This window comes from Lemur catta, chromosome 3 (assembly GCF_020740605.2).
Source record: "Lemur catta isolate mLemCat1 chromosome 3, mLemCat1.pri, whole genome shotgun sequence".
Classification (NCBI taxonomy): Eukaryota; Metazoa; Chordata; class Mammalia; order Primates; family Lemuridae; genus Lemur; species Lemur catta.
The window spans coordinates 23,919,881-23,934,917 of NC_059130.1; the positions used below are offsets into that span (position 1 = coordinate 23,919,881).

At 36.8% G+C, this 15,037-nt stretch overlaps 1 protein-coding gene across 2 annotated transcripts in view; it reads right to left on the reverse strand.

Moving 5' to 3' along the window:
* The window catches only part of RNF115 (ring finger protein 115), a 69,370-nt gene that overhangs the window by 34,417 nt on the left and 19,916 nt on the right, over positions 1-15,037 (reverse strand). The window contains exons 2-4 of one of the 2 annotated variants that reach the window (XM_045544859.1): positions 12,431-12,489; positions 11,449-11,500; positions 7,040-7,097 (exon numbers count right to left, since the gene is read on the reverse strand). In XM_045544859.1, the coding sequence (XP_045400815.1) occupies positions 7,040-7,097; positions 11,449-11,500; positions 12,431-12,440 (120 nt within the window). In that variant the 5' untranslated portion in view covers positions 12,441-12,489. The remainder of the gene's footprint in view (positions 1-7,039; positions 7,098-11,448; positions 11,501-12,430; positions 12,490-15,037) is intronic. The other variant, XM_045544858.1, reaches the window with a different exon arrangement.

Here is a 15,037-nt window from a genome sequence, read left to right on the forward strand (position 1 = left end):
GGTGAAACATCCCAAAGAATCACAGAGGCAGTTTATTTGACAAGTTTTGTCTTGAAAAACTGAAAAAGTTACTCTGAATAGAAGTAAAAAGACAATATTTCTAAAAATACTTGGGCTGAATTATTTACATATTTCAATATAAAAAACAGGACAGACAATATCTTCAATTTAGCAGAATTTCCCCTACGTTAACCACAATCACATCAGCACCTCTTCAAATATTATGGTCTATTCCTCAAAAAGTTAAACAGCTACCATATGACCCAGCAATTTTACTCCTAGTTATTTATAACCAAGAGAACTGAAAACATATAATCACACAAAAACTTGTGCAAAAAAATTCATACCAGCATTATTCATAACAGCCAAAAAAGTGTAAACAACTCAAATGTTCATTAACTGATGGATAAATAAAACATGGTTTATCCATACAATATAGTATTATGCAGCCATAAAAAGGAATGAAGTACTGATATATGCTACAACATGTATGAACCTTGAAAACAATATGCTAAGTGGAAAAGAATGTCAGTCACAAAAGATCACATATTGCATGATTCAATTTATATCAAATGTCCTATACAGGCAAATCCACAGAGACAGAAAATAGATTGCTAGTTGTCTGGGGTTAGGGGAATTGTGGAGAAGTAAGTAGTGACTAATAATGGGTATGGGGCTTCTTTTTAGGATGCTGAAAAGTTCTAGAATCAATGGTAATGGTTGACTCTGTGACTATACTAAAACCACTGAATTGTATACTCTAAAAGGGTGAATTACATGATATATGAATTATATCTCAATTTAAAAATATTAAGGTCTACAAATATGAGTCAACTGAGGATAAATAACTACAAAATTATTAACCTCAGAAATACAATTTCAGAAAGTTCACAGGCAGTTTTATGAAAACATTAAGTCAAGACAAGGAACATACTTATCACCACCAAATGTTTCCTAGTGCCCCTGTGTAACTCCTCCTTCCTATCCCCCCAACCACAAATAACCACTGATCTCTCTGTGGTCTGTATTTTCTAGAATTTTGTATTTCCTGGAATTTTACATTAAGGGAATTATATTGTATGTACTCTTTATTTGTCCAGCTTCTTTTATTTGGCTTAATTATTTTGAGATTCATCCATATTTTTACATGTATCAATGATCTATGCCCTTTTATTGCTGAGTGGTATTCCAGGGTATGGATAATACCACAATTTGTTTATCCATCCATCCACTTGTTGACGGACACTTGGATTGTTTCTAGTTCCTGACTATGTTTCTAGTTCCATACTGTAATAAAGTTATTACAGTATGAACATCTGTGTATATATGAACATGTATGGATATATGGTTTATTTTCTCTTGGGCAAAATACCTAAGAGTGAAATGGCTGGATCATATACATGTAATTTTATCTTACTGAAAAACAGCTAACCTGTTTTCCATAGTGGCTGTACCATTTTTAAATTCCAGTTTCAGTTGCTCCATAGCCTCACAAACATTTAGTGTGGTCAGTCTTTTAAATGTTAACCATTCCGATAGATATACAGTAATATTTCATTATTGTTTTAATTTGCATTTCCCTAATGGCTAATGATGTTGAATATCCCTTTGTATACTTATTTGCCATCTGTACATCTGCTCTGGTGAAGCACATTGTTCAAATCTTTTGCCATTTTTTAGAATTAAGTAGTTTTCTTATTATTCCATTTTAAGAGTTATTTATATGGTCTGAATACGAGTCCTTTATCAGATAAATGATTTGCAAGTATTTTCTCCTAGTCTGTGACTCATTTTGTTCATTCTTATGAAGAACATCAGAAGTTTTTAATTTTGATGAAGTCCAATTTATCAATTTGTTATTTTATGGATCATGCTTTTGGGGTCATACTACCCCTAGACCCCTACCGACTACAGTTTTAAATTATTAAACCCAAAGGCTAAGAGGGAAGAATCAGATCTCTCATCTCCATTTCTGACCTCTTCATTCATTCCTCATTACTTTTCCCTTTCTTTTTTCTTTTTTTTTTCTTTCTTTTTTTTTTGAGACAGAGTCTCACTTTGTTGCCCAGGCTAGAGTGCCGTGGTGTCAGCCTAGCTCACAGCAACCTCAAACTCCCAGGCTCAAGCAATCCTTCTGCCTCAGCCTCCCAAGTAGCTGGGACTACAGGCATGTGCCACCATGCCCGGCTAATTTTTTCTATATATTCTGAGTTGTCCAGATAATTTCTTTCTATTTTTAGTAGAGACGGGGTCTCGCTCTTGCTCAGGCTGGTCTCGAACTCCTGACCTCAAGTGATCCTCCCGCCTCGGCCTCTCAGAGTGCTAGGATTACAGGCGTGAGCCACCGTGCCCAGCCTCATTACTTTTCCCTAACAGACCACTGATGCATCTGATTGGTGAGTGGCAAGAGCCTAACTCTACTGATTCACACATCTCCAATCAATGCAGTTCATTTATTAGGAAGCTGCACAAATGCAAAAGAAGTGGTTCTGAACATTCGTATGTGCTCTACAGTCTCTAATTCTCAGGTGGGTCATCCTGTATAAACTTAGGATGTCCATCTGGCCACAGTTCAACTATGTTCTCTAATTCAGCTGAATAAAAATTAAATTTTTATTTCCATCTGTCTGGCTTCTATGTTTTATTTTTCAATATGTTCTAGACTCACAGGTGGAGGGAAAAAGTATGATCCATGATCAACTATCATATATAGCTAGACATGTCTAACACAAGATAGTAGTTTAATAAATAAACTACAGACATGAAAGAATATGAAGTCATAAAATATACAATTCTTATAACTATGGAGAGATAAGAAAAAAATGTATGACATAAGTAAATTTTAAAAGGCAGAAATTCAATATGGTACACTCTATGATTACAACTGAAAACAGTTATTAGGCAGGCACATGACAAATGAGAAGTATTATGCCAAGAAAATAAATAAATAAAGCTATACTGAAGTAATGAGAATATGGGAGATAGATTATTTATTCATTCATACATACAAATATACATACATACATACATAGTCTCATTCTGTCACCCTGGGTAGAGTGCTGTGGCATCAACCTAGCTCACAGCAACCTCAAACTCCTGGGCTCAAGTAATCCTGCCTCAGCCTCCCAAGTAGGTAGAACCACAGGTGTGCTCCACCATGATTGGCTAATTTTTTCTATTTTTAGTAGAGACAGGGTCTCACTGTTGCTGAGGCTGGTCTCCAACTCCTGAGCTCAAGCGATCCTCCCACCTCGCCTCCCAAAGTGCTAGGATTACAGGCATGAGCCACTGTACCCAGCCTAAATCTTAAAGTCATTATAATCTTTCACTATCGATGCCTTCGGACAAAATGACAAAGGAAATGTATGGAGAAAGGGTGCTATTAAAACAGTGAAACTCAAGATATTTTTAAACTTTTTAATTGCCATTATGATGCTGCTTATGTAACAAAAACAAATTTCATTTAAATAAATATAAATCAGACTACTCAGAGCACCCTGCCTTTTGTGCACACCTGGGAGCTTTTTTCCAGGAAGCCATCTATCTTATTTTCTACAAATCCAAGGCAGCAGCCCAACCACTCTTGCACTGAAATGATCCATTAGCGTAAGCTAAGACTCTATGATCAGATGCCTCACTGGCACCAGGTCATGGTCAGAAGCTTTCAAGTAATCAATGAAACCCTCAGGTAGCTTTGAGCTTACTTCTCCAGGTTATCATCAGGAACCTCAGCATAGCAATGCACTCTCTACAAACTGCTAGCAACATTTTTAGATTCACTCTCTACTGACCCTCACACATTACTCAAACATTGCTCCCATTTACCTGGCAACCCTCCCCCCTTCTTCTTTCCATCCCAACAACTCTTTTTATCTCCTCATCCCAGCCCCACTTAAAAAAAAAAAATACTGATTTTTGTCAGAAGTTTTCTTGGAATAATTCTTTTCTAATATAGCCAGTATTTTAAAAATTCAGCTATTAGTAAATACTAATTATAGAAAATAACCTCTTCAATGCACAAGTAGCTCTGGTTGAAGAAGAACAAAGCAAAACTAAACATAAGCCTTTTCTGAAATTACCAACTAAAATAGAGAAAAGAAAAATAACTCTAGGCCAGATGTGGTGCCTCATGCCTATAATCTTAGCATGCTGAGAGGCCTAGGTGGGAGGATCGCTTGAGCTCAGGAGTTCAAGACCAGCCTCTGGAAGAGCGAGATCCCGTCTCTACTGAAAATAGAAAAATTAGCCGGGCATGCTGGCATGCACCTGTAATCCCAGCTACTCAGGAGACTGAGGGAGGATTGCTTGAGCCCAGAAGCTTGAGGTTGCTGTGAGCTAGGCTGACACCCTGGCACTCTAGCCCAGGGGACAGAGCGAGACTCTGTCTCAAAAAATATATATAACTCTAGTTTCTATATATAATTTCATTTCTAAGTTTTTTCTTCAGGAACATGAGTATAAAATCTTATAGCTTATGAATACTATTTTGAGATAACTTTTTTCACATCTTTGCTTATCTAAATTCCACCTACTCTTCAAGGCTCCATTGCAAGTTTTACCTTCCTCCCATCCAAGTACTAACCAGGCCCAACCCTGCTTAGCTTCCAAGATGAGATGAGTTAGGCACATTCAGGGTGGTATGGCTGTAGTAGACAAGTTTTACCTTCTCTATGAAGTCTTAATAATGGCTAAAATTTATTAAGCATTCACTATATGGTAGGCATATTAGGGTCTATACATCTAGCATGTATTAACTCATTTAATCGTCACAACATCCCTATGAGGTAAATATTATTATTTTCCCCAATTTATAGAAAACAAAACAGGCACCGAGAGATTCTAAGTAATTTTTCCCAGGTTACACCACCAGTAAGGTGCAGAACCAGGACCTGAGCTTAGGCAATCTGGTTCCAGAGGCTGTGCTCTTAATCACTGTTATACGACCTCTCTTCCTAAAGACTGCAGCCCACCTGATCTCTTCCTTATACAGTACTTGTTACATGCGCCCCACAATAAGTTTATTATACTCTCTACATTCTTCCTTGTTGTTTGCTTCATATGTACTTGTATTTGCTCCCCAACTAAATTACAAGTTCCCTGCAGGCAATGAAACACTTAGTATATACTTGTTAGCTAATTTTTTTAAATCCCTAGCAACTTCTATAACAGTATAAAGACAGGTTTTTTTCCAATTTTAAAATGCAAAATATCACTTAAAAAAAAAGAAAATTTAAATATTGAGGCATGATGACAAGGGAATTTTACAGAGGGAAAAACAGCGTAATCATGCCATTGCTATAAACCCTGTCACTACTAAAGAATACGAAGTCACAGGCTATGACTCAGCAAAATTACTTAACACCTGAAGAACCGCTCATGCCATCAGTATCAGATTTAGTATCACTAAAGTTAGGAAACTGACTATATATATTTATTTTTCTTCTTACTCAATGCATTTCCTCCTGGTGAGTCATACCTATAAAACTGATGGACCAATCTATTTCCATTACCTAAAAGAGAACTAACATTTAAGGAAAATAAAATGAAGTTTCTTCTGCATATGCATACTCAGTAAGTGACAATCTGTATTATCAGGAATAGCACTTACAAGGGGAAAAAATACTGAAATCATAAAGGCTTCCAGGCCTAGCAAGCAGAATGAATTTTAAATAGGGTTTTTCAATCTATCAAAATAAGAAAATAAAAATGGGAGTTCAAAGACATGATCTGTCTGGAATCACATTCTAATCAACCTATCTACCAAGGTAGTTCAGAGTAAACAAAAAAACTTAATACTGAATATTAGAAGTACCATAGATTATAAACAAAAGAAAATATCCTTTATAAAACAGGACTATTACCCAAGCATTTATCAAGTTTCTTGATTATAAATCTAACAACATCAAAATCTGGAGGGCCACAGGTCTTAAGATAATTTTCAGAAAATAAAGGAAAGAAGCTTAGGGTTTTACGGGCTTCTTATCGAACGTCACTTTTCAAATACACTGCTAATACAGTTTCAATTTACACACAAAATAAATAGCAAAATATTTTGCTAGCTCTCTAGGCACTTTAGCTATCTCTGGAAAAGCCTAAATGTGATCCTAAATCACAAAGAAATTCTGATTATGGAATTTAACTATTTTTTTTCCTTCCAGCATATTGTCAGCTCTCTATAGCCAAGCAAGTTGTGTGGCAATAAAGGGTACACATACAGAAGAAAAGGCAAAGAAGTCAGTGTTTTTTGTAGGCTAAGCTGGTTTGTACCCTCTGGGTTATGGTCTCTAAATGATTAAAAACAAACAGTGTTAATGCTACTGAACTGCACACTTAAAAATGGTTAAACTGTTTTTTTAAAAAGACAACTAAAATGAAAATTTTAGGTAAATAAAGTGAAAAAAGAAAATTATTCCAAATTTAATATAAAATGGTATTCAAAGATGAAGATTAAATGCCCTATTTTTAAACCATAGTTAATATTTTTGTTTTTCCCAAAAAATATAGATGCCACATCAAACAAAGAAATAGAAACTAATTGTAGATCCCATCTTGGGATCTGCAAAGTAAGCAAATATCTTATCTTTAATCTACACTACTATGTTAACTAGAGCTAAACTCTAGAAACCAGTATCTCTGTACAAGGCTGAAGACTACACCTCATTGTGACTTCAGTAACAAATCATCCTGGCCTGCTCTTTATCTGGTTGTCATGCCACTAAAGCAGAGTCTGCAACACTGTCATTCCAAAAACAGCACAGGCATTTTATTCTCACACCATATACATAGAAACAAAGCAGAAAACAGAACTAAAAACACTACCAGTTTTAAAAAAGCACTGCTTGAGGCTGTTACTGTCTCCTAATCAAGGGTTTATCAACAGTAACATGCCCAAGCCCCAGCTATTGAAAATACAAATCTTTTCCACATTTTTCTTATACAATTCAGTTAAACTCTAATGTTTTGCTGCAGTAGGAAGTGAATATACATCATGATTCTAACGTCCACCCACTTCCTAAAGAATCCCTACAGGAAAACTTACCTCTGCAAAATGTGTTGATGTGCTATTGTTTATCCGGCTGCCGCCACCACCTAAAAAACTAAAGAGAAAAAGGAATGAGTGGTGATTCTATTCCTAGGAACAAGCTTCCCTCTCAGAAGCTAAATATAGAATGGCATAATGAGAACAAAGCTCAATAAGGAAAAATAACTCATCCCAACACGACACCTATAAAGGAAATTTATGAAGAACTGGTATGTGGATTAATCTATGAAAAATAACTAAAGCCACAAAAATCAAGTGAATCAAGGCTAAATCAAGTGAAAAATTGGGGAGAGGGGCCACCATACAGAAAGACCCACAGCCAGCAATACAATTCAAATTTGACCTAGCAAAAGAAGAAAAACAAACATTTATCCTCAAAGAGGCTAAGAAAACAAAATAATGTTTCACTAAAAAACCACTCAACCACCAGATGAACACAACATTTGAGGCTACAATAGCTAATATTTCTTGGGAATGATTAAATGTAGTAATGTAAGGAAGGGGCCTAGTACTGTATTTAACATACCATAAAAGGGTTCAATAAATATTTCTTCTTCTGACAGTTTATCCTATTCTTGGATTATCCTACCCATCTTTCAGAACCCATCTCAAATGCTACCTCCTTCAATAAGTTTTTTCTTAACTCACCAACCAAATGAGACTCATCCACACTCCTCTACATTCTGACTTTGATTCTAAATTCTACCTTGTATTATAAATATCTAGGATTTGCCTCATCCATTTCAATTCTGTTCCCTTATTTTATAACTATAAATTCAAACGGCAAAGTCTACATATTATTAATGCGTCAAATACATGTAGTGTTTATTATGTATCAGACATTATACAGAGCACTCACCACCTTTAAAAAACCTGCAATGCTATATCCTATATTGGAAACTCAAAAATAAAGTTGCTGAATTAATATCACATGTGTAAACAATAAAATAACTACCTATTCCCAAAAACCCTAAAGACTGGGGAGAAATAATAAATCTCATTGTCCCCACGGAATCTGCAAAGAAGAGAGGAAGTGAGTTAACACTCTGGGGAAAGGGGGATGGGAAGGATTATAAGAATTGCTGGATACTTTTACTTCAAGAGAAACACATAAGCACACAAACATACATACACAAACTCAGCCCAATGATATAAAGTCCATAAACTACTACAAATAGTTTTCATTTTCAGGATTACAATACCAATCCAGGCACAGTGCTAAACTCATTGAAAAAACGAACACACCCTGGTTAGTCTGAAACCAAATGTGAAAAAGCAAAGCTAATGCCATTCCTTATTTTGTTTTTGTTTGAGACAGAGTCTCACTCTGTCACCTGGGCTAGTGTGCCCTGGCATCAGCCTACCTCACAGCAACCTCAAACTCCTGGGCTGAAGCTATTCTCCTGCCTCAGCCTCCTGAGTAGCTGGGATTACAGGAGCACACCAGCATGCCCGGCTAATTTTTCTATTTTTAGTAGAGACAGAGTCTCGCTCTTGCAGAGGCTAGTCTCGAACTCCTGAGTTCAAGCGATCTTCCTGCCTCAGCCTCCCAGAGTGCTAGGATTACAGGCATGAACCACAGCGCCTGGCCTCTAATGCCATTTTTTTTGTTGAGACAGAGTCTGACTCTGTTGCCCAGGCTAGAGTGCCATGGTGTCAGCCTAGCTCACAGCAACCTCAAACTCCTGGGCTCAAGCAATCCTGCTGCCTCAGCCTGCCCAGTAGCTGGGACTACAGGCATGCACCACCATGCCCGGCTAATTTATATATGTATTTTTTTAGTTGTCCAGCTAATTTCTTTCTATTTTTTTAGTAGAGACGGGTCTTGCTCTTGTTCAGGCTGGTCTCGAACTCCTGAGCTCAAATGATCCACCAGCCTCTGCCTCCCAGAGTGCTAGGATTATAGTGTGAGCCACCACACCCGGCCTCTAAAGCCATTCTTTATGTAATTACTCTGAGGTCTCATTCCCTCATTAAAAACCATTTAATACCTATATTTGTTTCAGAAGTTAAAAACACTTTGGTAAAAATCACTTCAAATGTAGAGCAAGCCCAAAAGTACCTGCATATCTATGCTAAATAAGTAATGAATTGACCAAGTTTGGTGGCTCACATCTGTAATCCCAGCAGCAGGAGTATCACTTGAAGCCAGGAGTTTGAGACCAGCCTGGGCAACATGGCCAGATCCCATCTCTACAAAAAAAAATTTTAAATAGCTGAGTGTGGTGGCCCATGCCTGTAGTCCCAGCTACTCAGGAGGCTGAGGCAGGAGGATAGCTTGAGCCCAGAAGTTCAAGGCTGTAGTGAACTGTGATTGTGCCACTTGCACTCCAGCCTGGGCAACAGAGCCAGATCCTGTCTCATGCATTCATTCATTTATTCATTCATAAATAAATAAATAACTGAATCACCATATACCATAAAAAACAAAGCTGAGTGGCTGTGTATCCATTTTATTGCTCAAGCCTAGACAGGCTTCCGGGGCTCTTCTTTCCTAACTTTACCACACAGTTTCCGGGATTAAAATATCCTTGGTTGTGCCCACCAATTCATGAGTGGATTAAGAAACTGTGGTATATACATACCATGCAGCATTACTCATCCATAAAAAGGAATGAAATAATGTTTTTTGCAGCAACTTGGATGGAACTGGAGACCATTATGCTAAGTGAAGTATCTCAGGAATTAAAAAAAAAAAAACCCACATGTACTCTCTAATAATTAGGAGCTAACTGATGGGCACACATGGGCACAAAGAGATAAAAGGTCATAGGAAATCAAGACGGGGGTGGGGAGATGAGGGGAGGGGTAAAAACCTACCTATTAGGTACAATGAACACTATTCAGGTGATGAGCACACTAAAAGTCCTGACTTAAGCATTATAAAAAGGTATCCATGTAACAAAAACATCTGCACCCCCTTAATATTTTGCAATTTTTTAAAAAAGAACATAAAAATAAATAAATAAAATATCCTTCATAACTGAAACCACTAACTCCATCTTTTGGGGTTCTACACTCCCTGAAACTCTCTCAGCATTCCCTTTCCTTAAAATTCCTTTGTATTTTAAGAGTAATAGAGCTAAAAAAAGTTTTTAATAAATTTTTTAAAAGAGTAATAGAGCTAATCATAGAGAGGGGATAATCAAAACAAAACAACCACAATGTTCTGAGAAATGTTACAAAGCTTAAGAAAACTTAAAATGTGCCCCTCTAGATGTATGTTTAGTAGCAGATGGTACCCATTATCCAATATTTACATACAAGGACTTTCTCTTATTAAGTTTTACCATCTATTACAATCATTAAGTATTCAAATCAGCAAATGTCTATGAACTTTATAGAAAGGACTATCCCACTGCTTCTAAGACACTCATTCTAAGATTTCTTCGCTCATTTAAAACATCTATGTCTTTCAAAACACACAATCTTTGCATTTGAGCAGCGGTTACCAATAGTACCCATACAGGAAAACCTCTGACCTACAAAAGCACAAATTAAAGAATTGTTAAGTCAAGTAAGAACAGGGTCCATAGAATTCATACTCCTCTGCTAGATAAAGATTCAAGCTGCAGTTAATCGTTATTCTCATTTATAATTGTACTTTGTATAAAAAGTACTATCTGCCTAAAGAAAATAGGATTACTATTTAAAAACTTAGGAAATTATCAAGGAGTAAGACAGGTTTAAAAATAAGTAATATTTTTAAATTTTAAAAAAATAAAAAATTAGGTTGAGCCGGGCATAGTGGCTCACACCTGTAATCCTAGCACTTTGGGAGGCTGAGGCAAGAGGGATCACTTGAGGCCAGGAGTTCAAGAACAGTCTGGGCAACATAGCAAGACTCTGTCTCTACAAAAAATAGAAAAACCAGGCATGGTGGCATGTGCTTATAGCCCCAGCCTACAAACCCAGCTACTCAAGAGGCTGAGGCAGGAGGATTGCTTGAGCCTGGGAATTTGAGGTTGCTGTGAGCTATGATGATGCCACTGTATCCTAGCCTGGACGATACAGTGAGACCTTGACAAAAAAATAAAATAAAAAAATAAAAATAAAATAAAACTTAGAAAAAATAAGCCCATTAATTGCTCCCCCACAACCAATACAACCTTTATTTAGCACATGCAGAGCATAAGTGCCTGAAACAAGTATTTGACGCAATTATAATGGCACAAATAAAAAGCCCCAAGTTCGCAAGCCATCCACACAAAATTGCTATTTGCTATGTCATGCTAATCTTACAGGTTTAGTGCTGGTATTGTATCACTTAAAACCAAGATTATTAATTGATATTTAAGTGTTTACACCAAACTAGATCCCATGCCACATACTGCCCCAAAAGCTCCAGCTCATTTACACACAGAATCATCAATCATTAGTAAAGCAAAACTAATAATAGTACATACTGTAAAATGTGTAGTTTTTCCTGGTTGTGGAAGGGACCTTCAACTTTAGATTCTGCCAACAGCAACAGTAAAGGAATTACCTACTGCCATTAAAATCCCCAAAGTCACTCCAAGATTAAGAAGCTTCAGGTTATAGATTCTTTTTAACCAGTTGGTACTTCCTCAATTGTCCAACCAATGATTAACCAGACAGTCCCCAAGGAACAAATGTGTCATTGTGTTTAACCAAACAAGGCCATCCTATCAATGCTATTCAATAATTTATTAAGATTTTATAGTTTTATTCATATTAACCAAAAAAGAATATATAAATATTGTCACTTTTAGAAATAGTTCCCTTTTTATCAGGTTTATACCTTTATTAAGGCCAATAAGAACAAATTTAAAGCATTACAAACCCAAATATTAATATTACAATGGCAAGATCACATAAGTTTGACAGCAATAATCTTAATAAGAACAAAGGACCCAAGGCTTCCTCAAAGCAGAGTAACGACTCAGTTTCCCTAACCAGAACAGCCTGTTTACTTTATTAGATATCTTTGTCGGAAGTCACTCCCTAATCCCCCAAAGAGGTATAACAGCATTTTAACCTTCAGAAAAGAGTGGTCACTAAACTAATAACCTAAGAGAACCTCAAAGTCTCAGAAAATAAACAAAAACTTACCAGATTTACTCTGAGGTAGGCAAAGAGGTAGAGAGTACAGGCACAGAGGCCACACACAATCAGAAGCAGTATATCTCATCACACCCACTATCATATCACTTTTCAAATTTTTCCGTTTTTCTTTCCCATCTCTCTCCCATTCTTCTGCCCTTGCGTGTGTCATTCTTCTTGTGCCCTTGCACTTCTCCCTTCCCCCTCCCTCCTTCTCTCTCTCCAGAGAGTATATTATAGAATGAATTCTTTCCAATTCACTCAATGCTGAGAGAAAAGTTTTGATAACACAACACCTGATTTATTCATGAGCTTGTACAATACCTGGAATCATCTGTCACTTCTTCAATAAAGCCCGATTCACATCTGGGACAAATATATTCCTATAAAACAAAGGAAGAAATAAATAAAAGTTTTCATTAGAAAGAAAGTGCGGATACAATTTCAGAACAAGGTTTTACACAGCTGATATTCTGAAATGTTGTATGGACTTGCTGACTCCCAGGATAGTTTTTCTATTATTTTCTGGCAAATACAGACTTCCATAAGGTATCTGCAGAATGGCTTCCTGGCTACTTAAGGGGTTTCTACTAAGAGCTGAAAGGAGGAGTGTAAAAGATTTTTTTCTTTCTTTTTTAAATTTTCGTTGATTTATTTTTTAGCTGGAATGAATTCATCATCCAATTTTGTCTTCAAATCTAAAGAAAAAGTTCCACTATATATAATCAAAGCAGTAACATATGGGTAACATACTTATGGTATAGAAACTGATATTTTTGACTATGTACATACAAGATCTATAAGCTGAATAACAAAGCATAAATCAATCTGTATATTAGGTAATTTGCAATGAAGCTTTACAGTATTTCTAATCCATTTCTCATTACCAATGGTTCCAAATAAAAACTTAATATTCTACAGAAATGACAATTCAAATAACCAAAACAATTCATTAAATTAGTTTCTATTTCCTTCAGTAATAAATCTTTCTTTTAAATAGTATCAAGCTTTGGAGATAAGAAAGAATACACTTTAGAGACTGCCTTATCATAATTTTAAAAAGTGTATTTTAACTGCCAATTAAAATAGATCTGGGAAGGACATTTTCAACTATTTTCTTGTCCCCTGTATTTCCTAAACCCTGAACTTTGTTTTACCCAGAGGTGATATAAGCTGTATTTAGCTGCTCAAAGACAGGATGTAACTCAAACACTCAAATGCTTTCTTATGAGGGTTGTAAAGAAAAAAAGACCAAACTCTCATGTTAGGAAGATTAGTTTGATGAGGAATCAAACTAAGAAACAGTAAATTTAATAAAATAATTGCTGTAATCAATGAACATCAGAAACAGAAATAAATATGAAAATTTGCCTGGGGGAATCCGGGAAGGCTTTGTCTGAAACCAAGACCTAAAACATTAGTCTGTTTGTTCTATGACAAAGGAAATTGTGGATTTAGGACCACAATGATAGAATACAGCGTGCATGGAGGCTGGAGGGGAATGGTAAGAGCGAAGGTATGCAGGATAAGCAGACATGGACCGAATTGTGGAAAACTTGAGATTACTATGAATTTTACCCTGTGGATCAGAAACTCTTAGCCTTTTTTCTCCACTACATACATGAAGGATGACACACTCATAATGGGTATACTGTGAACTACTCCAGAAATAAAATAATCTGGGGACCATATAAATCGCTGAGTCCTTCCCTCTACTCCTTCATCCCCAATCCTTCCAGGTAGCTGTAACTCTAACATTTTCTCTCCTATTAAGAAAGTGTCAGTACTCTGGGAGGCCAAGGCGGGAGGATTGCTCGAAGTCAGGAGTTCGAGACCAGCCTGAGCAAGAGCGAGACCCTCTCTCTACTAAAAATAGAAAGAAATTAACTGGACAACTAAAAACATATAGAAAAAGTTAGCCAGGTGTGGTGGCGCATGCCTGTGGTCCCAGGTACTCGGGAGGTTGAGGTAGCAGGATTGGCTGAGTTCAGGAGTTTGAAGTTGCTGTGAGCTAGGCTGATGCCACAGCACTCTAGCCCAGGCAACACAGTGAGACTCTGTCTCAAAACAAAAAAAAGAAAGTGTATCAGAATGCAAGTGAGGTTGACTTTAGAAGGCAAACCTTAAATCTATTCTAATGTCTGAAATTTTAAAAGTCAATCACAAAATGTAATTTGTCACAATCACAAGTGCTGGTCCCTCTTCTTTCTTCCCTCTCCCTCTCTCATTCATTCCCACTGCTTTAACACATTGACTGCCACAATAGAAAAAAAATTTCCCTGGGGCCACAGTGTTTTATTAAAACGATCCTTTCTAATTTGTTATTTTTTATTGTTTTTTGTGCATGAGTTATATGCAATGCAATCATGTTTTTAGAATTAAATTGTCAATATTAATTGTAACAATAAGACCGTCAATAAGTAAGATTTTCACAAACCAACAGCAGGGTTTTGCTTCACAAGACCCCAGGCTCAAAACTAGACTGAGTTAAATACAACTCACGTGGCAGTCAATATGTTAAATATCCCTATATGCCAACAACTCCCAAATGTGTAACTCCATCCCAGGCCACTCTTCTGAATTCCAGATTCATTTATCCTAACATAATACTATTCTCGGCCAGGCATGGTGGCTCACGCCTATAATCCTAGCACTTAGGGAGACGGAGGAGGGAGGATCACTTGAGCTCAGGAGTTCTAAACCAGCCTCAGCAAGAGTAAGACCCCATCTCTACTAAAAATAGAAAGAAAGTAGCTGGGCACCTAAAAAAAAATAGAAAAAATTAGCTGGGTGTGCCTATAGTCCCAGCTAATCAGGAGGCTGAGCCAGGAAGATCGCTTGAGACCAGGAGTTTGAGGTTGCTGTGAGGTAGGCTAATGCCAATGGCACTCTACTCAGGGCAACAGAGTGACACTCTGTCTCAAAAATAAT